This window comes from Lepidochelys olivacea, assembly GCF_965140295.1.
Source record: "Lepidochelys olivacea isolate rLepOli2 genome assembly, chromosome: 8".
NCBI classification, from domain to species: Eukaryota; Metazoa; Chordata; order Testudines; family Cheloniidae; genus Lepidochelys; species Lepidochelys olivacea.
In genome coordinates this window covers 6,572,267-6,594,430 of record NC_140418.1, presented here as the reverse complement: position 1 = coordinate 6,594,430, position 22,164 = coordinate 6,572,267, and the positions used below count along the sequence as shown (strand labels likewise).

General features: G+C 51.8%; 2 protein-coding genes across 4 annotated transcripts in view; one reads left to right on the top strand and one right to left on the bottom strand.

The window, feature by feature from the left end:
* The first annotated feature begins 5,576 nt into the window (after positions 1–5,576).
* On the top strand, positions 5,577–15,409 carry GPX3 (glutathione peroxidase 3). The gene is made up of 5 exons (XM_084635710.1): positions 5,577–5,766; positions 11,949–12,102; positions 12,797–12,914; positions 13,870–13,969; positions 14,094–15,409. Exons 1-5 carry the CDS (start codon positions 5,680–5,682, stop codon positions 14,328–14,330), a joined length of 696 nt encoding a protein of 231 aa, XP_084491836.1. The 5' UTR covers positions 5,577–5,679; the 3' UTR covers positions 14,331–15,409.
* Positions 15,410–17,122: 1,713 nt separating this feature from the next.
* The window catches only part of TNIP1 (TNFAIP3 interacting protein 1), a 45,810-nt gene continuing 40,768 nt past the window's right edge, over positions 17,123–22,164 (bottom strand). For 2 of the 3 annotated variants that reach the window (XM_084636511.1, XM_084636510.1), the window contains exons 17-18: positions 21,240–21,330; positions 17,123–20,713 (exon numbers count right to left, since the gene is read on the bottom strand). In XM_084636511.1, coding sequence (XP_084492637.1) covers positions 20,670–20,713; positions 21,240–21,330 — 135 coding nt within the window. In that variant the 3' untranslated portion in view covers positions 17,123–20,669. The remainder of the gene's footprint in view (positions 20,714–21,239; positions 21,331–22,164) is intronic. The other variant, XM_084636512.1, reaches the window with a different exon arrangement.

Here is a 22,164-nt window from a genome sequence, read left to right as displayed (position 1 = left end):
TGGGAGCCAGCTGAGTCTCGTGATGGGGCTTTACCCCTCTGCACCCACAGCCGGGAACATGGACCCTACATGGCCTGGCCCTGGGAGCTCCTGTTCTATGCAGGATGCGGCAGGAGCAGGGGTGGGTCTGGCTCAGAGCATTGCACAGCCCCGAACTGGTTCTGTATGGAGAACAGAGTGGATCGTGCGCAGCCTGTTGGCAGGACTCGTGGGGAACTCTAGTCCTAGCATGGCAGCCAGCTCCCCTGCTGTGTCTGGCTTCCCTGAAAAGCATTCACACTGCAAACCTTCTCTGCTGAGAGCCTGACACCCTTCCCTTATCACAGGGGCAGGGAGGGTCATGCTAGCCAATGTTATTAGCACTAGGCCTTCTGCTGTCCTTGGCAATTGCCCACTCCTAGCAGCCCCTTCTCAATCATTCTCGTGGCTCTTCTCTGAACACTCTCCAATGTATCAACATCATTCTTGAGCTGTGGACCCCAGAACTGGACATAGGATTCCATCAGCGCCCACCCCAGTGCCAAATACAGAGGGGATAGAACCTCCTTCTCCTACTCAACATTCCCCGGTATAAACACCCAAGGATCACATTAGCCTTTTAACCACGGTGTCACACTGGGAGCTCATATCAGCTGATTATCCACCCTGACCCCAAAGTCTTTTTCAGAATCACCATTTCCCATGATAGAGTCCCCATCCTTTAAGTACAGCCTACGTACGTTCTTCCTAAATGTATGCCTTTACATTGGGCCATATTGAAACGGATAGTGTTTGCTTGTGCCCAGCTTATCAAGCAATCCAGATTGCTCTCAGTCAGTAAATCCCCCAACCTTTGTGTCAGTGGCCAACTTTATCAGTGCTGATTTTATGTTTTTTCCAGCAGGTCATTCATAAAAGTGTTAAATGGCATTGAGCTAAGAATTGGTCCCTGCAAGACCCTACTAGAAACATACCTGCTCTATGATGATTCCCCATTTACAGTTAAATATTGAGACCTATTAGTTAGCCAGTTTTGAATCCATTGAATATGCGCTGTGTTTATTTTGTATTATTCAAGGTTCTTAATCAAAATGTTGAGCTGTACCAAGTCAATGCCTGATTGACATCTAAGCATATTACATCAGCATTTCCACCTTTATCAGCCAAACTTGTCATTTCATCAAAAATGTTACCAAATTAGGTTGACAGGATCTATTTCCCATAAATCCATGTTGATTGGCATTAATTACTTTACCTTTCTTCAATTTTTTATTAATCAAGTCCCGTATCAGCTGTTCCAATCTTTTACCTGGGATCGGTGTCAGGCTGACCTGCCTATAATTATGTAGGTGGCCCTGTTTACCCTTTCTAAATGTTGGCAGGATTGGTCTGTGGCAGTCATTGCAGATTTCAGAGTAGCAGCCGTGTTAGTCTGTATTCACAAAAAGAAAAGGAGTACTTGTGGCACCTTAGAGACTAACCAATTTATTTGAGCATAAGCTTTCATGAGTTACAGCTCACTTCATCGGATGCATAAAGTGGAAAGTACAGTGAGGAGATTTTATATATACACACAGACCATTGCAGAGTGAGCATCTAGAAGCACCTAGGATGCTCCTTGTTATCTCCAGCTATGTAATCCTCCAAAGCTTGGGGCACTTTGGCTGAAATCAGAGAAGCTACACACTGCTTTCTCCAGCTAGAATCCCTCCAGTCCCAATAACCCTCCTCCACTGCAGCACACCTGGCCGAGATCTTCACCAGCAGCAGGAATTAAGTGAAGGAGGCTATTTTGTTTTCTGATAAAGACACTAAAGCTTAACGAGCTCAGCATTTCCCGAAGGGGAACAAACTCTCAGGCATGTTAACAAGTGCCTATCTCTTCCTGGTACTGCCCATGTCAGCTGAACATAGATGGGCTATGGTATGTTCAGCTGTGGGGCTATGGTAAGCCCCTGGGAGCGCTGTCAGATGGAGCCCAACATTCAGGGTGGCATTTTCAAAAATGCTCATCGTACAGCCGCTTAGCGCAGTGGGGTCCTGGCCCATGACCAGGGCTCTTAAGTGCTATGGAAATACATAAGTGAGGCCAACGCTGAGTGCTTAGGAAAATCCCAAATCTTTACTGCCCCTTTCTGATAAATCCAGACCCCGTCTCTGGCAGCTTCAGCCCACCTCCCTGAACTACACAGATCCCACTAGGGAATATTCATCTGTAGCCCAGACAGCTACAGTCAGCATAGCAGAGGGAGCCACTCTGGAGCTATTCAGTTTTTCGTAAGTTCAGGGATTCACATTTATGTCCAATTCTGAGCTTCTCTCCAGAGTTTGCTGTCCGCTGTCCTGCTGCCTCCCAGGGACCTTTGTCCCATATCACTGGTCACTTCTACGTGACCTGGCCAAGAACTCACTTGGATTGTTCCCCCAACGTCCCCTCACTCAGCTCACCGCTCTCCACCAATCACCTGCAGGGACACCGGTAGGAAATTCGTTTCAGCACCAGGCATATTGAACTTTGATCCAATGAAAGGTAAACATTTTGATTTCTCCAAACTGGGGGGCACTCGAGTCCTTGGCTGCTTGTGTCTGTCCAGGGAGCAGCTAAGGCTACAGAGGACTTTCTTTGCGCTGTGCTTGGCCAGAGGTCATGACCTCATCTCTTGGTTGCAAGCCTTGCTGCTTTTCCCCGGGTGGCTATGGGATCTGCCTGGGGCCACGGTTTAGAGCATCTCTCAACCCCAGCCTGCCCTTTGTCCTCACACACCTTAAATCTCCTCCAGGCCCTGCTCATGTCCTCCTGCGGCCTCCTCAACCCCACATTCACCCCACCCCCATCCAATACAAGACAGCTTAAGAGCAGTTTGGTTGCTTGTCGCTCTGGCCAGGACACCTCCCTCCGCTGACTCCCCATTTTCCACCACATCCAACTCCTTGTCATTGTCCTCCCCTTCAGATCCCCTCCTGGCTCTGTGCCTCCCTGCTTAGCCACTCTAATCTCCCCCTCTCTGTTTTCCCAGCCATGCCCTGAGACAGGGGTGAGGGAGGCAGAGGGGTGTATTCTTGGGGGGCTGGGAGGTTGTCTCCCGACACCGATCCAGTTCCAGGTTTGCATGTGTTTGCCGAAGCGCCCTAGAGAGCAGCTCCTCATGCACTGAGGCTCCCAGGGCAAGCCTTCCTGCGGCCCAGCTTAAAGGAATTCCTGGCCCCCACCCCAGCCTGCATTAGCCAGTCCCACTAGTAACTCCTCCCTATGCGAGAGAAAGGAGTCTAACCCCAGCTGCCCCCATCAGAGCACCTGCTCCTAAAGCCCCACCCACAAGCCTTTGCTCTGCTGAGAGGCAGCCTTTATAGGGGCCCTAATGGGTTCCAGCTGCTAACCAGGCTTTGTGCTCTCCTAGTGGCCAGATGGACCCTTTTCTGACCCCTCGGTGGGGAGGGGGCTGTGAGCCACACAGCAGAAGGGCTGGGGGTGGAGAATAGAGGGGTTACTTGCCTGAGTCACTGCAGTGGCTGGAAGCGTAGTGGAGATGTTGGGACTGGGCTACATGTCAGCCTAGGGGGGTCTGACCCGTGTGACCTCGTGGCCCGATGACAGAGACACAGATGAACAGTGGAACCACGTCCCTCCTATGAAACCCCCAGCCCCACCCAAACAAGTCTGTAAAATGAGTAATGGGGAGAGACTCATCCCCATCACTAAGGAAAGGAGCCCCAACCTGGAGCCATTTGTACAATTTCCCCCGAACCCTGGGGTTTCAGACCCCGGTCTCCAGATGCCACCTGGCAAAACCTAAACCCAACCAGCCCTCCAGGGACAATCCCACCCACCCTGCTTCTGCTCAGAAGTGAACAAGGATGGGGTTGTTCCCAGGCCCTTGTTCGCTGGATTGTCTTCTCTAGCCACACCGCAATCCAGCAGGGACCCAGGGTGCAAACAGAGCCGCCCAGCTTTGACAGGCGCTTCATTAATAATCCCAGCATTCCCAGACGCTGCTGAAAACTGAGGGACGGCATCATTGGGGAGTGGAAAGCAGGCCGCGAGGGAAAGGTTAGGAGCCAAGAAGTCTCTGCTTAGCAGAGGGCAGGAGCCAGCTGTCCCCTGGAGAGAACCCCCAGCTGCTATGGATGGGCAGCCCCAGAACTGCAGGCTGTGGACCAGATGAAAGCACACACAGTGAGTTAGTCAGTGTCGGCCTGGAACAGGCTCTGTTAGGGCTTCATGGGGCTCGCTAGTGTTACTAGGGCTCCTTCCCATGATCCCCCTCCCCACTCAGAGCAGTAGCGGCCTGTGTGTGACTCTAAGGAGGGATCTGTGCGATCGCCGTGTCTGTGATGGTGCTGGCAGCTGTGGCTCTGGGCGCCCCGAGCAGAGGACAGCAGAGAGGTAGTGTGTGCACTCCCTTGCTGCTGGGACCTTCCACTGCCTGCCCAGTTCCCTGGGTAAACTGGAGCAGCTTGGGGAGTGCTTTAATTTACACTAGCTGCCAAGCAGCTGGGGATCAGCACAGGTGCAGGGAGCCCTGGCCACACCCTCTTCCCCCCCACAGCTCCCCACATCAACAGCTGAGAGGTGGGATGGTGTAGGAGCCACTCTTTCTTTGTCACCAGAGGGACACTGTTCCAAGGACTCTGGCTGGCTTTAGAGCTCAAGCAGCATCAAGTGGCCCTAACACAGGGAATTGAGACCAAAAGATTGCCAGCTCCAGCAGGGATTTCCCCTGGGCTCCCCCAGGCAACAGGAATTGGAATGCCTTGGTCCTCCCATTCAGTTATACATAAGACTGGCCAGACTGGGTCAGACCAAAGGTCCATCTAGCTCAGTATCCTGTCTTCTGACAGTGGCCAGTGCCAGCTGTTCTCTCATCCTTCCCAGGATTATTCGCCTTTATATTATACCCCACCGCCTACCCTTGGGAGCTCCCAACGACTGCTTTAACCACTGACACTACCATGTGAACATACCCATCTTCCTTGTCCCCCACCCCATTCCCGCTCTGCTGGTTTATCCGCCTGCTGCACCTGGTGGCGTGTTTAGCCCGTGAGTAGCAGGGATTGTCGTTGGAATGCTGGGTTGTCTCTGCTCATGCCCATTTGGTGTGTGAGATACAACTGATCAGTGGCTGTACTTGGGCACGTCCAACGGGATCGCCAGGGTGAGACTCGAGGGCTGGGCCATGATAACAGCTATGAATTTCTCCACTGTTTTGATCCTAATCTACAGGAGCTCAGGCCCGTAGCGTGTTACATAACACCCAGGTCCGTGGTTAATCTCCCTTCCCCTCCACCCCATGCTCTTTAGTTCCCCTCTGTTTTGGAAAGTGGCTGTAATCTGCACTCAGATCCCAGCCAGACTTTCGCACGGGGGCCCTAGCTTTATAAGCCGAACCAAAGCCCTGCACCCGGACCGCTCCAGCCCTGGGGGGGGGGGGGACGCCTGACCTGAGTCCTGATTCTCCAGTTGCTGAAGCAATCAGTCCCCTTTCTCCCGCCCCCAGACAGCTCTGGAGCTCACCAGAGCCCACATGGTTAATCCTCTGGTAGCAGCCCTGCCATCCCCGCCTCCCTGCGATTGGCTAGGAGGACTCAGGCTCAGCCTTCTAGTTCTCCCTGCTGCTGCGGGTGGGGAAGAGGACAGGCCCAGCCAGACCCAGGCACCCAGCTGCTGTGCTCTGTGGGGCAAGAAGCGGGTGCTTGCCCCCCATGGCGGGCAGACTCAGGGGCTCTTGGATTTTCCCCTTGTTCTTGGCTGGGTTAATTCAGCCTAACCAGGGAGAGGAGAAACAGAAGGTAAGAGGAAATCCCACCGGAGAACGGTGTGCGTGCAGGGTCGGTGCTCTGGCATGATGCTGTTGGGTCCCAGGGGGCACGCGGGGGTCGGGAGGGCATCTTTCATCTCTGTCTGGGGGGGGGTCTCTCCCCATCACTCATCAGGAGAGATGGACGCAAACTGGATCTGGGTTTCAATGCCCCAAAGTTCTGGTGTGTTGGGATCTGGGCTTGGGGGCAGAGGTCTTGGGGTGAACAGCTCCCCCCAGAAAGGGCCTGTTTGCAAATGTGGAGCAGAATTCCCATTTCTAATGGGTGTTTGCCTCATGGGGCTTGATCTGGGCCAATTCCTGTTCTCAGCAGGCAAACATGGGGAATGCACTGATTTGCTGGAGGGAGAAAGGGGTAATTTCTCATTCCCCTCTCTCAGATGATTCCCTCTTTCCCTTCCGCCTAACTGGGGTTCACTCATTTAAATACATGGCGTTAGTGCAGGGACACAGACTTTTCTTCTCCCTGCTCCCCACCTACCACTGTGGCAGCTCACCCCATTTCAGGGTGAAGTTTCCTTTTGGTGTGTGCAGAGTCCTGGGGTCCCTGGGAATGATTATTCCATGGAGCCTGGCTGCTTGAGGATCGTAGAGGAAGACATCTAATCAGTGTCATTGTCTCAGTTGCTTAAGTGAGCAGGGATCCTTGCTTGGAAACATGGTTCAAGTTACACTGGGAACAAGTCTGGCGGCTCTCAGCTTGATCTCTAAGAGGCCACGTCATGAAGCCAGCACACAGGTCAACATGACTGGCAAGCTCTGTGCAGGCCGGCCCCAGGACTGGACTAGCGGGGAGCGGAGGGTGGTACGGCCAGAGTGAGGGGCATCAGAAGAGCAGTGGGAGGTGCCCAGGGAGGCAGGAGGGTCCGGTGGTTAGGGCGCAAGCCTAGGACTTAAGTTGCATTGGCAGAGCTCAGTGGGGAAGGCTAGCTGGGTGTTTGTCTCTGGCAGGGCTATCAGCTCCCAAAACAGGGCTTACGTGAGAGTTGAGTGCTGCATAATTCCTGGCTGCTCCTCTGCATCACCCATCCATTGCCTGGGAAATGACTGTGATGCCACAAGCCCGGATGGTGGCGTCTTGGACTGAATCAGAGGAGCTGGGTGGAAAGGGGGAAAGCTACCAACGTTTGGCTCCCACTGTTAACCCTGTTTTGTCTGTCCGCCTGTGTGTGGAGGCTGCCTTGCCCTCCTGCTGGCAGAGGATGGGAGGGAGATGGCAGGGGGAGATAATTCTAGACGCCCCAGGGTGTCGGGCGGAAGGGCTGCAGGGTGATGAAGTGTGAGATAGGTGCACTGACACATCAGTGTTGGACATGGGGGAAATGCATGCCAGTCTGCATGAGATAATTAGATACAATTATTGCAGCAGTCCTTAGTCTCCCCTACACCTTCTGTAGGTAGCACGTCAAACCCCGGTCAGGAATCATGGCCCCCACCAAAAGACATATAATGAAATGGTGGTCCTCCCACCAAGAGAACTCACATTCTGAAACGATGGTGAGAGGCAACAGATAGATCTGACAGACAGGGGCTGCAACTGTGAGATGGTTGTGAGGAGCACAGCAAACAGCAGTCACATTACGGTTATATAAAACGCGTTCACCGACGTTAAGCTGGCACGTATCAGTGCTCTGAGTGCATCTTGCCTTCTGAGAACACGAAAGTGAACCAAAATGCCAACTGAGCAAACAACTTAAGAACTCAGGGAGTTCAGAGTTGAGGTTATATGTACAAAAGCCCCAAACATTGGAAGGTTTTAGAGCCATGACTATTTCTTCACTTCTTTGATGCAGAGGGGAAGTAAAGGCAGCTCTAAAAAATAATAAAATATATAACAAATGGAGAAAAGGGGAAGTAGATAGTAATGAATATAAATCAAAAGCTAGGAATTGTAGAAAATCAATAAGGGAAGCAAAGAGGCACAAGGAGAAATTTATGGCCAGCAGAGTCAGGGACAGTAAGGAGTTTTTAAAGTATGTTAGGAACAAAAAGAATCCTGATAATGGTATTGGTCCATTACTAGATGGAAATGGTACAATTATTAATAATTACTCAGAAAAGGCAAAAGTGTTCAATAAATATTTCTGTTCTGTGTTTGGGGATTAAACAAATATTGTAGTCATATTTTATGATAACACTCTTTCTATTCCACTAGTATCTCAGGAGGATGTTAAATAGCAGCTACTAGCGTTAGACATTTTTAAGTCAGCACGTCCAGATATCTTTCACCCAAGAGTTTTAAAAGAGCTGGCTGAAAAGCTTGCTGGACTGTTAAAGCTGATTTTTAATAAGACTTGGAACACTGGGAAAGTTCCAGAATATTGGAAGAAAAGGGTAAACGGGATCATCTGGGTAATTATAGGCCTTTCAGTCTGACATAGATCCCAAACAAGATAATGGAGCAGCTGATAAGCCTTGGATTAATAAGCATTAAAAGAGGATAATTTAATTAATGCAACTCAGCATGGGTTTACGGAGAACAGACCCTATCAGACAAACTTGATTTTTTAAAATTTGATTACAGTTTTGCTTGATAAAGATAATAGTGTTGACGCAATATACTTAGACTTCTGTAAGCCATTTGCCTCGGTACCACATAACATTTTGATTAAAAACACCAGAAAGATATAAAATTAACACGGCATACATTAAATGGATTAAAAGCTGGCTAACAGGTCTCAAAATGTAACAAAGAATCCTAATCAAACGGGTGTGTTTCTGGTGGTGTCCCACAGGGTCTAGTTCTTGGCCCTGAGCTATTTAACATTTTTATCAAGGTGTGGAAGAAAACATAAAATCATCACTGATAAAAGTTTGCAAAAAGAAAAGGAGTACTTGTGGCACCTTAGAGACTAACCCATTTATTTGAGCATAAGCTTTCGTGAGCTACAGCCGATGAAGTAAGCTGTAGCTCACGAAAGCTTATGCTCAAATAAATGGGTTAGTCTCTAAGGTGCCACAAGTACTCCTTTTCTTTTTGAGAATATAGACTAACACGGCTGTTACTCTGAAACCTGATAAAAGTTTGCAGATAACAGAAAAATTGGGGGGGTGGTAAATAATGAAGAGGACAAGTCACTAATTCAGAGTGATCTGGATCACTTGATGAACAGGGCACAAGCATTTTAATATGGCTAAATGTAAACGTATCCATCTAGGAACAAAGAACGTAAGCTACACTTACAGGATGGGGGACTCTATCCTGGGAAACAGGGACTCTGAAAAAGATTTGGGGGTCTTGGTGGATAATCCACTGAATGTGAGCTTTGGGCAAAAGGGCTAATGCGATCCTCGGATGCATAAAAAGGGGAATCTTGAGTAGTAGAGAGGTGGGTTTACCTCTGTATGTGGCATTAGTGTGACTGCTGCTGGAATCCTGTGTCCAGTTCCGGTGTCGACAATTCAAGAAGGATGGTGACAAATTGGAGAGGGTTCAGAGAAGAGCCACGAGAATGACTAAAAGATCAGAAAACCTGCCTAATGGTGGTAAACTCAAAGAGCTCAATCTATTTTGCTTAACAAAGAGAAGGTGAAGGGGTGACTTGATTTACAGTCTAGAAGCATCTACAAATATTGAATAATGGGCTCTTCAATCTAACGGAGAAAGGTGTATCACTACCCAGCAGAGGGAAGTTGAAGCTAGACAAATTCAGACTGCAAATAAGATGCACATTTTAAACAGTGAGAGTAATTAACCATTGGAGAAGGTCAGATTAGATGATCACAATGGTCCCTTCTGGCCTTGGAATCTATGAATCTGTGCTCTTTGTCGGCTTGGCCGTTGGCATGGGTAGTTACCCTATGTTGCTGTGATTGTATAAACTAGACATACATTTGCAAGACCCAACTTACTGGAAAAACTTGTGGTCTTGGAGCATAATCATTAGGCTTAAGAATTAACACCTCATTGAGGTGAATGGGCGTTCATGCCTCCCAGAGCTGCTGTTTCAGACACAGGGAATCCATTCTGCATTGGTTACACTCAGGTCACTGTGGGAAGGTTTCCTTCACAGCCTGAAGGGCTAGGCACTTCATGCTTACATAAGAAGAATTGGAACCCATCTTATAGGCCAGCTCCGGTCCATGGGCTGTGTGCTTGGCATTTCAATCCTGGAGTCTGCAGGAGCAGGTTTCCCTTCCTGAGACCCTCTGGGGAGCTGTAGGGACTGGGGCAGGCAATCTCTCTTGCCAGGGCCCTTCCCCTTCCAGGTGAGCCGCTAGACTTGCTTTTGTTTCTCATCTTGATGAGAAAGGTCTCTTCCCCTCTCTGTGTCTCTCTAAATCTCTCCTGGTGAATAGGGATCCTGGGCCACCTTGGGGCACAGTTTGGCTCCCTGCTCTCTGAGCCAGCAGCTCCACCTGACACACATGGCTGAGTGGGATCCTAGTAACAGTCTGTTTCTAGGTGACAGATACTCAGCCAGGAGCCAGGCAGTGAGGAGTAGCAAGCCAGTGTGAATCCCTCGGACAGCAATCCTTCTACTGAGCAATCTCCCTTGGCCCTTCTTACACGTACAGGAGGGGGCAGCCAGCACCACCTCCTTTCTAAGGCCCTTCCTCTCCCATCCCTGCAGAAGAAGCAGAGGGGCCAGCGTGAGCGGGTCAGCTCCTCTTCCCGCACAGGAGCGAGCAGCAATAGAAAGAGGCGCAGGGTTGACACTGTTGACATACTGTGGCTATTTTTGGTCCTTTCCCCTCCCCACCTGTGGTTCTGTGGCTGCTGCTTGGGTAGAATAAACACGCTAGCAGCTGCAGCCCTGGAAAGTCAGAGGCGCTGGGTGGGAGGCCGGTGCATGTCAAACCCGATTTCTGAGACTCCAGGGGGATGAGCACACCGTGCGAGAGCCTGGCATTGGCTGCTGGCTCTATTTGGTCTGGGAAGAGTCTCTGCGTGAGAAACCCTGACCAGGCGATCCACGGAGCCCAGCCACGGCTGTCAGAGACAAATCCTATCAGGGGGCTGGAACAATTTATATAGTGGGGGTGCTGAGAGCCATTGACTCAAACTAACCCTGCATATGATGGAAACCACTTCAAGCCAGGGGGTTCAATAACACCCCTAGTTCCAGCACCTATGAATCCTACCCCTTAACGCGATCTGCAGCAGACCCACAGTGGTAGAGGCACGCCCATGGATCGGTTAGGGTTCACCTCTTTAGAACACAAAGGAGAATATAAACTAGGGGTTAACTCCCAAGAGTGCCCCCTGCTTGACTGTTAATGCGTGCCTCGATAAGCCAGGCCTGTTTGCAGGGAGCAGGGGTGTAACGAAAGCGGAGGGCAGCGTTCAAACAGAGGGAACCACGGAGAAGATTTTCCTCTCACCAGTAGAACATATCGGCTAACCCAGCTTTCCATGTGACAACCACCATCTTGGCCAACACTCCAGGGAGTGCCATGGGGCTGCACCAGCTCTGGGGAGGAGCGCACGGTGTGGCCCGGAACATACACTTCCCGGTGGGTCACCAGAGCTTTGCTCTCTCTGGGAATGCACCAAATGGCATGGAATCGCAAAGCCCTTTTCTGGGGCAGGGGATGGTGTCCCACTGGGCCCCTTCCCCTCCCTAAACTGGATGTTGCCCCTCTGCAGATTCCTCGGAAGAGAGGGGTGGAGGCTGGCTGGAGGGGGCAGGAGCTAAGGGAGCATGTGAATGAAGAGAAGAAGTGGAGAAAGGAGGCTGAGGACAGGAGCAGAGGAATGAAATAACGATTGTGAGGCCAGCGAGGAGGTGGAGGAGATCAAGGGAAGGGCGGCAGTGAAGGCAGGATGCAGGGGTTGAGGAGGAGGTGAGAAGGACTGGGAGGAAAGAAAGAGGAAGGATTGAAGTAGATCATCCCTGGATCCAAACCTCCTGGTGATTGGTGGTGGGGGCTGGGTTCAGATTCCAAAAGCGGATCAGAACCTCACGGCTGTCTCCTCCCTCGCCTGAGCCGAACCAAACGTGGCCACACTGGAGGATCCCAGCAGCGTGCCTTGGCCCCTGCTGGTCAGAGCGGGTGAAGGGGAAGCCAGGAGAGGAACTGGGAGATGTGGAGCTCCTTGGGGAAACAGTAAAACCTAAAGAAGCTAGTTAATCGCTGGTCGTCAGACCTTGTTCCTTGCCTCTCTCCAGCCCTGCCCCTTCCCACGTGCCCTACCTGGCTGTTTTCCAGGTGGACTGTTACAACTCGGTGGAGGGAACAATCTACAAGTATGGGGCCCTCACCTTAGACGGAGAGGAGTACATCCCCTTTGGGAAGTACAAAGGGAAGATGATCCTCTTTGTGAACGTGGCTACCTACTGAGGACTCACCATGCAGTACCTGGGTAAGATCCCCTGCCCAGAGGAACGGGGAGAGGATTGTGCTGGAGTCTGGGATAGCCACCTCTGTGCACCTCAGGACACTGGGTGTGGGGGGGGTACCCTGGCACAGGCCAAAGAGAAAAGGAAGGTTGTGAAATGAAAGAGGACGTGGCAATGAGGGGGCAGGGGGGAGGGCGGGGAATCCTCACTGGTGCAGGGGTCAGGTCGGGGTGTTCGGGGGCAGATGGAGGGGAGGAGCCATGGCCAGGGCATGCCTGGGCTCCAGAGATTCCCCTTTGCCACAACGCTTTAACGGAGACAGGGAGAGAGAGAGATGACAGCATGAGCAGGGATTCAAGCACAGACAGGGCCCAAGTCCCAGGAGACCCATGCTGCTGTTAGGAGGACTGAGGGGAGGCTGACGCGCGGGCGTGGAGCTTGCTACTGCTGACGGAGAATGCCAGGACTTCTGCCCCTGAGGCCTGACCGATGCAGAGTGATCCTGGCCTCCGAGTCCTGGGAGAAGCACAGAACTGGAGCCCTCTTCTGCCTCCCCCGTGCTTCGGATTCCCAGCCAGGTGTGTTGCTGTCACAAACGGGTGCCGTCTCCAACGCCAGCCGGCTGCTTGGCGACACCGCCTGTGGCCAGACACCGGGGGAGCAGCTCCCATCTATTGCTGTGGTAACCTGTCTCTGGTTGGGTTTTCCTGTGTGCAGAATTGAATGCACTACAGAATGAGCTGGCGTCGCATGGACTCATCATCCTGGGCTTCCCCAGCAACCAATTTGGCAAACAAGAACCTGGCGAGAACTCCGAAATCCTCCCCGCGCTGAAGTGAGTAGATGGCTGAGTGACGCAGGGGCCTGAGATCCCTTGCGGGGGCAGGGGCAGGGTGGCTGCCCTGGCTTCCACCTGGGCTGGAAGAGGGGGGGAAACAGGCAGTGCATAGTCAAGCGGATACACTGGAGATCAGTAACAACAATGGGACTGACTCCCTATTGCGTGTCTGAACCCCCGCAAAGCCCCAGGGTAATTACAGCCAGCCGCCCCGCACAGTATCTGACAGGGGTGCAGGTGTGTAGATCAGCATTGAGCCAAGCCCAGTGCAGTTAGCGTGGGGCACGAATGCAAAAGGACCATTCCTGCTTGACCCCAGCCACTAAGCAGGTGGTTTTGGGTCCCGTCCTTTAGATGCAGTTGCTGCAATCTGATAACTTGTGGCACCTTACAGACTAACCAATTTATTTGAGCATAAGCTTTCGTGAGCTGTAGCTCACTTCATCCGATGAAGCTCACGAAAGCTTATGCTCAAATAAATTGGTTAGTCTCTAAGGTGCCACAAGTACTCCTTTTCTTTTTGCGAATACAGACTAACACGGCTGTTACTCTGAAATCTGATAACTGCGTGCTGACCCTGCAGGCTGCATCCCCCATGGCCCAGGCTCCTCCCTGCTGCTTGTGATGTCGGGGAAATGCGGTTGAGGCCCCATCACGCTAGCAATTGAAGCAGCATCAGTGTGACAGTACACAGGAGTGATTTAAAAATGGTTCCAGCCCACACAGCCTGCGTGGGCGCGTAGACCAGTAACCATTTAGAAAACCGTTTACAAGCCTGGCTGTTGACCAGGTTGCTGCTGTGTCTAGAACGTGGGTTAGGCCTGGCTTCTGCCGGCCGGGCAGCATGTATGGGCAGGAGCAGCAGTTTCATCACTGTCTCCATGCTAGGTGAAGATGGGCTCCAGAGGCTCCTTTGAACCAGAACCTGACTCTTCTCTCCCTTTGATTTCAGATACGTCCGGCCTGGGGGCGGCTTTGTCCCGAATTTCCAGCTTTTTCAAAAAGGGGATGTGAACGGGGAAGAGGAGCAGAAGTTCTACACCTTCCTGAAGGTGCGTGCCTGCAAACACCCTGCCCTGAGCCCAATCCTCAAGGTTTGGGGAGCACTAGATGGGGACAGATCAGCTTTTCCCAGCACACAGTGTCATTGATGCTTGTCCTTTGCTCTCCTTGCAGAACTCCTGCCCTCCCGTGGTGGAAAGCTTCGGTGACCCCAAAAGGCTCTTCTGGGAGCCCCTGAAGATCCACGACATCAAGTGGAACTTTGAGAAGTTCTTGGTTGGCCCGACTGGGCGGCCCGTGATGAGGTGGGGTCCCAGGACAAACTTGGCCATGGTGAAGAATGACATCATAGATTATATGAAGCGGCAGGTCTTTGGTCAGAGGAGGCAGCCCCTGATCAGAGAAGACTAATGTAGAGATGTCAGCGGTTGGGTGGGGTGGGACTCAAAGCTTTATCCACAGCCAAAAATTTCCATGCAATGCATCCAAAGAGCTGAATCCCTTGATACAAAATCCCTTCTGCTATGACACCAATATGGGTAGAATCTCCCAGGAAAGGTACCAGTCTCTACAGCCTAGTTTGCATGCATACTTGTGCTACTCTGTAGAGACAGGCCCTGACTGTCACTCCCTATAGACAGACCAGTCCTGCAACACATTTGGGGGAAACACAGTTGCCTAAAATGACACTTGATTTATGACAGTCACCTCTCTCCAGGTGGCATCACCTCCCCACGCTGCACCTGCCTGCCATCCTTAACCTGCCCTTCTCCACTGCCACCCATTCTGTTCTGGAGAGATTCATTATTAGCCTAGCTTCCCACTTCCTAGAGAAATACGGACAGGGGAAATCTCAGTGGAGGGGAAAGACCCTTCGCAAGTACAGAGACCAGCCCTCCCCGCTGCTCCCTCAGGAATAGACTCATGCTGAAAGCCACCCATCACTATTTATTTAGCAGTCCAGCCCTCCTCCCTTAGAACTGATCTCGCTGTATATTTGCCGTTGCTATCCCCGTAAATTGGGCTGCTCCTGCTCTTGTCCCGGACCTGGCAGGAGAGCCCTCGGTGATGGAGGGACTTGGATGCTTGGATAATGTGCATTGTCCCACCCCTCCCCACAAAGCCTCCCACACCTGAAATGTGCCCCTTGGAATCTCTCCTGCAGCCCTCAGCTCCCTACAGGGCGAGTTCTCTCTAGCTGCTGTGGCTTAGTGTGTAATCTTGGGCGTGCGTGAGAGCAGGGCATGGGCTCTGGGTGCTAGGAGAATGCATCACCATGAAGGTTAGGTCTGAAAGCCCCCAAAGGGTGGACCTGTCCCAAGCCTGCATGGGTGTAGAGTGGCCCTTCCAGTGCATTCAAGCTGCTCTGCAGTTTCCTGTGCAGGGATGTGCTCTCCTCTCTCCCCCAGGAACCCAGCTTCTCCTCCCACGCCCCCGCAGCCTGTGTAGAGCTGTAGAAATGCAAAATAAACACCTGTGCAAACGTTCAAGGGGGCGCTTGGTTTTTAAGGAGTTTTGGGGGGTTTCCTTTCAACCAGGAGGGAAGGGCATGAACCAGCGAGTCCATCTGGCACTTGATCCTGCTAGGCCCCAGCTCTTGGTTCCCAGTCATTGCCTTCTCCCCTGGGCTCCTGTCATCCCAGGCATGAGACACTACACAGATGAGCCCATGGACAAGGGCCCTTGAGACACTGCAAGTGCCAGGGGACCCAGCGCCCTGGGGTCCTCACACTACTTGTGACAGCAACAGGGGATCCGCTGGCTTGGGTAGAGAGCTCTGTGGTACTAATGCCCCCAGCCTCCCAGGGAGCGAGGGTGTCTCTGTCTCTCAGTACCTGATGTCCAACCTGCCTCTTCCTGTTTATCACAAACCCTCCCACCACACAGCATCAAAGGACTCCCCTTCCTCAGCCACGGGGCTGAACCCACCCATGCCCCACACCAGCTGGCAGAGCAGATTGGGGCAGGCCCCAGACTGGGTCCAGAGCCGCCCCAGTCAGATGGCTCTGACCTCACATTTGGGCAGAAGCGCACAGCCCTTTCCCTGCCATAGGTGCTTCTGTGGCCCCCCATCATGGAGTACCGCAGTCTTCAATAGACTTGCCCTCAGTACAGGTGCTCTAATCCCCATTTCACAGATGGGGCACTGAGGCACAGAGAGACTAAGTGACTTGCTCAAGGTCCCATAAGAAGTCTGCGGCAGAGTCCCAGACTCACCCCAACCACTGGCCTCTCCTTCTCGTGGGCTGGTGCAGGGAGAGCTCCCTTCCGCTCCTGTTTCAATCTAAGCCACTCGCTGGACAGGTGATCACAAGAAGCACTGAGGCTGCGGACGTGCTTGGGGGTCCCTACTGGCAGCCCTAGGCGGAGTGGGGCTGTGTCCACCCTGGGACAGATACTGGCTGAGGGGGCTGGGGTGACATTGTGCCTTGCTCTTCCATCTCCACCTGTACAGCTAGTAGCAGGCCTGGCCCAGGGCAACATGGATAGCTCTTCTCCCAAAAAAGGAACCCCCCCACCCTCCAGCCACTATCCCATTATCTGCTCATGCAAAAGCACCCCCCCCACACACACACACACTCCCCATCTGAATTCCCTATGCACAGTGGGGAGATGGGCACCCCAATCAGCTCCCTGCAGTAGCAGATGATATGCATGTAGGGCACAAGGGAGTTGTTTCTGGCCAGGGAAGCTTGGCAATTGCTAGTTAAGAAGCACAGTGATCAAGAATTTTCTGTAGTATCTGGCTGGTGAATCTTGCCCATATGCTCAGGGTTTAGCTGATCGCCATATTTGGAGTCGGGAAGGAATTTTCCTCCAGGGCAGGTTGGAAGAGGCCCTGGAGGTTTTTCGCCTTCCTCTGTAGCATGGGGCATGGGTCACTTGCTGGAGGATTCTCTGCTCCTTGAAGTCTTTAAACCACGATTTGAGGACTTCAATAGCACAGACATAGGTGAGAGGTTTTTCGCAGGAGTGGTGGGTGAAATTCTGTGGCCTGCGTTGTGCAGGAGGTCAGACTAGATGATCATAATGGTCCCTTCTGACCTAAATATCTATGAATCTAAGAGCAAAACTCTGCTGGCAATTCAGTTTAGGATGCCAGCCTAACACACCGTTTTTGCTCCAAGACAGGAACCCTTTGCTAGGCATCACCACTGTCTGAGAACAAAAGGAGACAAAGCAAACCCACAGTGGACAATGGCTGGGGTGGAAAATCTCCAGATAGTTTATTACGGAGTATTGCAAAGGAATAGTTATTGTTACAATTCATCATACTTTTTCTGCACAGAAACAAACCAACCAACCTGTGTCATAGATCTGTACACGCGTCTCTGGGGTATATGTTTGCCCCTGGGGGAATATTGTTGTTTTCCAGGATATTGGCTATACAGGGTGCATTTCAAAACCTAGGCTGAGTGGCTGGATTTGTATCAGTTTAAAAGGTTAGCATGTCTGGGCAAAATGGATGGTGAAACATCCCAAATATATGGAAATGGTCTTCTCCATGTGGGAAACCCATGGGGCTTGGGGTGAGAAAAACTAGCCCCCTCACCCCTTTTCAGCTGCAATAATAGCATGGTTCACCGTGTGTCGTAAACACAGTGCGAGCAGCTAGAAAAGAAGCCCAGAGCTAGGGCTTTAAGGTCGGCTTTTCGCATACAAGAAACCAGCCAAGATTTACGTGGACCCAGGCCTAGATACAGAGCTGTACGGAACAGGATTTAACTCATGTGAACAGGGAACTGAAGGGATAGGGAGCAACCAGAACAAAGGAACAAGAGGCTGCGTTGTTTAGGAGCCACACTGAAAAAAAACAGACACGGGGTGGTAGGTGCAGAACTGGACAGTCACAGGAAGCCAGCAGGACCTGAGGGGACCCACAGAGCTAAGTGACTGAAGTCAGGGTAGATCAAATCATGGAGCGTTTCACACACACGCATGTTAGTTACAGTCTTCACTCACTGTAAACTATAGAGCCGTATTCACAGGAATAGTACAGCCAGCCTCTAGAGCTGGGGTTTTGTTATTCTCCCTCTGGTCTTGGCCAGGCAGGACAAATTTTGAGCCAGAAGAGTAGGTCTATTAATTCAGAGGCAGAAGCAGACTCAAATCTCTACATATGGACTAGCCCCGAGAAGCGGACAAGGAACCGCTTCTATTAGCCTGGGTTACACTGGTAGCCTTGTCTTCAAAAACCCATGGCCAAATCCTGCTTGCTTTGTGCGTGTGAACAGTGCCTGCAAAGCCCATGGGGCCGCTGACATGAACCAGACAAACAGAGGCCAGCTCACTAAATACAGCGCTGTTAGATTGACAGTATGAAACCCTCAAGTCACATGCCCGTGATGGCCAGGTACAGGTTCTTGGGGACACAGGTGCCATGTTATCACAGACAACAGTCCAGTTAATGGCTGGTGGGCGAATGCACCCCATGGATTGCAATATGTGCAGTGCAGAGTCAGCGAACAGACAGAGCTATCAGCTGGCCTCCCGTACTGCAAGCTCCCCTGGGGTTTAAGTTCACACCCTCTGGTCGACGTAGCAGATTTAAATAGAGATCATGGGGAGGGTGTGTACACACAGACAGGTGTTATATTAAAATATCTACCAGTATGGACAAGCACATTTCTGCACAAACAATACAAAACCCAAACTACTTAGAATAGGAGTCTGGCCTTCACCCCTGCTTTGGACTGATGAAGCGTGAGTGATTTCGGGAGCTGGGGGTGCTCCATCATACTGCTCATTTCCTGAATTTACCTGCCTGTGTCCTAGGATTGTCCAGGGTTACGATGACTCACAGCACCTCCCTCTGATGGGGTTAGTCCCTTTCCAGGGATGGTCAGCATCTGGAGGGGACCAGAGTCCATTCACATCCCAGAAAGTAAACCCAAGCAGGTGGAGTAGGGGAGGAAAGGGTGAGGGGCAATAAGCTGGGTGTTTTCTCTGTAGGGCAGATGGGGGTGAAAAGTTCCTCTTCTCCCCTTCCCTTCAGGTTATTGTTCAACAGTACAGAGAACGGCAGAGATCTGCCCCACTGTTCCCCAGAACTAGCCCATGCAGCTAACAGGGAATTGGAGGAACTGAGGGAAGTGACGTCCACAAGAAAGGAGAGGCAAGAGCCCCCCAAAGTACACATTACCATTTGCATGTCAACATTAACATACAGCACATTAATTACAGACCACAGTACACTGCACACACAACAGACACATTAGCCTCTTCAGGGAGACCAAGGGGAACTCCCCAGCACCCGGGGGATCAGAACCCTGGCCATTCCTTTCCTGTCCTCAGACCTTGTTTCGTTGTTATTTTTTTCTTTGGAAGACCTATCACCCCTTCAAAGCCACTGCTGGTACTAAACTGCAAGTACTCAAAGCCTCTGGTTCAGCATACCTCAGCACTTTGCCTGCAATCAGGGCTTGCAACAGCTACCCCAGGGAGTCTGCGGAGCAGGGCAAGCCCAGGGGCATGTTGCAGTGGGATAAAACAGGACGGAGAAGAACAGGTCTGCCTGGGCCCACAAACGAACTCATGTCTATTGTTTGCTACTTCCATCAGGTTTTCTTCCTCTCCCTCGGGTCCCCAGTTCAGCAAGGTAGTTAAGCACACATTTGCCTTTGAGCAGGTGAGAGGTCCCACGGACTTCAAAGTGCGTCTGATGTTAGACAGGTGTTTAAAGTACCTTGCTGAATCAGGCCCTAAAATATTAGCTCATTACTGAAAGGCGGCTCATCAGCTCTGCTTTGGGGATGTGGGAGAAGAGGGGCAAAGTTCACAGCCTGCTCCCTGGGAGCAATAAAGGCAGGGTTATTGCACACCATAGGCCTGTGGCTCCCTGATAACTCAGAGACTGGACTGTGAGGTCAATCTAATAAGAGAATGAGGGTTGCCACATCTTATCTAGACAGCGAGTGTGTATGTGTATGTATGTACAGAGGCCTGGGCAGTATCTACATGGTGCAAGTTCTACATTCCAGAGTTTCAATGGAGAGTCGAGACACATTTACATTTGGCCCCTGGACTCGGGACACTTTAAAAGCCATTCAAGCCAGAGTGCTCACTTTAGTCCTAGAGAGTGTTCACAGGTAAATGATATGAACCAATGGATTCAGTTTAGCTTCAGCTTGGCTTCTTTTTAACTATGAAAAGAACACACACAATTAAACCCTTTCCCCCACCCATCTATCCAGGGTACCAGATGTCTGTTCAGCAGGCCTCCCTGTACAGAGCTCTGCTTGTCATGGGATTGCATAGGGGCGGTTCTCCCACCTACACTATTCGACGGGAAAAGTCTCTAGGGTCAGCCAGCAAACATGTTACAATACAAAACCAGGCTGCAGGAAAATCCTCCACTGAAGACTGTTGAAACGTAGGGAATGGGAGGCTGCTGCAGAACGCAAGCTCCCCTCTTAGCTGAAGAAGAAGAAGGAAGGCTGGGAATCAAATTAAAATCAAAGCGACGTGACTAGGAACAAGATAACCACGCATGGCCATTTGCACAACCCCTGTAGGCAGGGCTCCCAGTCGGGATTCCAGGGAAGCCCCCGCGCTACTTGCTCCTCAGCAGCTCCTAAGGGCATGGGGCGTTCGCTCTTCAGCGGCTCCCGAGGGAGGCATTCCAGCCCGTCAAGGCTCTGCTGTTATATACAGAGTGTGTGAACAGGGATAACTAGCAGGAGGCAGGTTCTATATACACACAGGCGTGCACACTCCCCGCCCCACTCTTCTTCTGACATTAGCCCACAGCTAAACCGGCCTTTGGTTTTTTGGTAACCCAAGCCCTGCAGGTTCTGAAAGACAGAAAGCACACCCACATCGCGTAAGTATTGCTCCGGTCTCCTTGCATACTCGCTATTTAGAGCCATTTTTAAACAGAGCACAACAGCATCCCGTGTTATTCCCACATGCTGGGCCAGAGGGCAGTTGGGGGCCATCTCAGGCTTTTAGTGAACTTTACTGTCAACTTGGAGACAGGTGTTTCCACGCTCCTGAGCTGAGCGCTGGCAGAGGTGAGGCCCAGTGAGGATAAGGGAGTAGCGTGCAAGCTTCCCCACACCCCACTCTCCCAAAGCACCTCGGTCTGTTCCACTATAGCCCCCGGATCCTCCTCGTGCAGCGGGTCTCTGACATGGACAAACCAATGCCAAGCTGGTGACAGACGGGATTTGAAGGTGCAAGCCCACTGCCTCAATGCACTGCAGTATTCAGTGCCCTTCTGAGCCGCAACATGAACGGCAGCTGTCCGGGGTTCTCACGCAGCGCCAGTCTCAGCAGAAGGAAAGTAACCCCTGGCGTGTGAGAGCAGCGTTTCCTTACCAGCTTCCTTGGACAGAGGTTTCATTCCCTCCACTGCTTGGGAGTTCTGGGTCCTTGACACAGCACAAGGTGGGCGCCAGGTGTATTCTGGCTGAAAGGAAGAGTGAGGAATGGGCAGCGTAAGAGAGGGCATGAAACAGGAGGTCTCAGATTCTGTGCACAACAACTTGGCAGGAGGAAGAAGGAGACGTAGGAAGGATAGTCCAGCGGTTAGGGCCCTGGCCCAACACTTGGGAGACCCAGGTTCAATTCCCTGCTCCACTAGGCTTCCTGGGTGACCTTGGGCAAGTCACGCAGTCTCTTGGTGCCTCAGTTTCCCTCTGTACAATGGGGTAACAGACTCTCCCTATCTCCCAGGGATAAATGCATTAAAGAATGTGAGGATCCCAGATATTCTAGTGCTGGGGGCCAGATAAGCACCTAGACAGACAGATGAGGGAGAGGTAAGACATATCAGCACTGACATTTTAGTTCATCAGTGGTCCGAGTCCACCAGATGGATCATGGAATCATGAGCCACAAACTCCTGAGGGCTATCCCTGGCTCTGCCACTAAGTCACATACCAAGCGTGGACCACCAGCAGCGTGTGCAAATTGCCCGGATCAGACTTTTTTGCCTGCAGTCCCTGACTTGTGCACGCAGTCATGCTGACTGCACACGCATTGTGTGTGCACAGCTGCACTCCCTCCAGGATAAGGAATGAGGCCCATAGCGAGTGAGTGGGCAGCGGCCTACACTTAGCTGGCAGGGGGTTGGGTGGAAGGAGGTGGCCATGCTGCTACCTGGGAATTGTGTGACAGGAACCGCCTTGCCTGGAACACATCCAGATGCTGCAGGAGAGGCTGGGAGGTGCGTGCAAGGAGCAGAGATGGTTACAGGACGGCTCCCCACCCTGGCCCATCCTTATGCCTTCCCGAGAGGGTA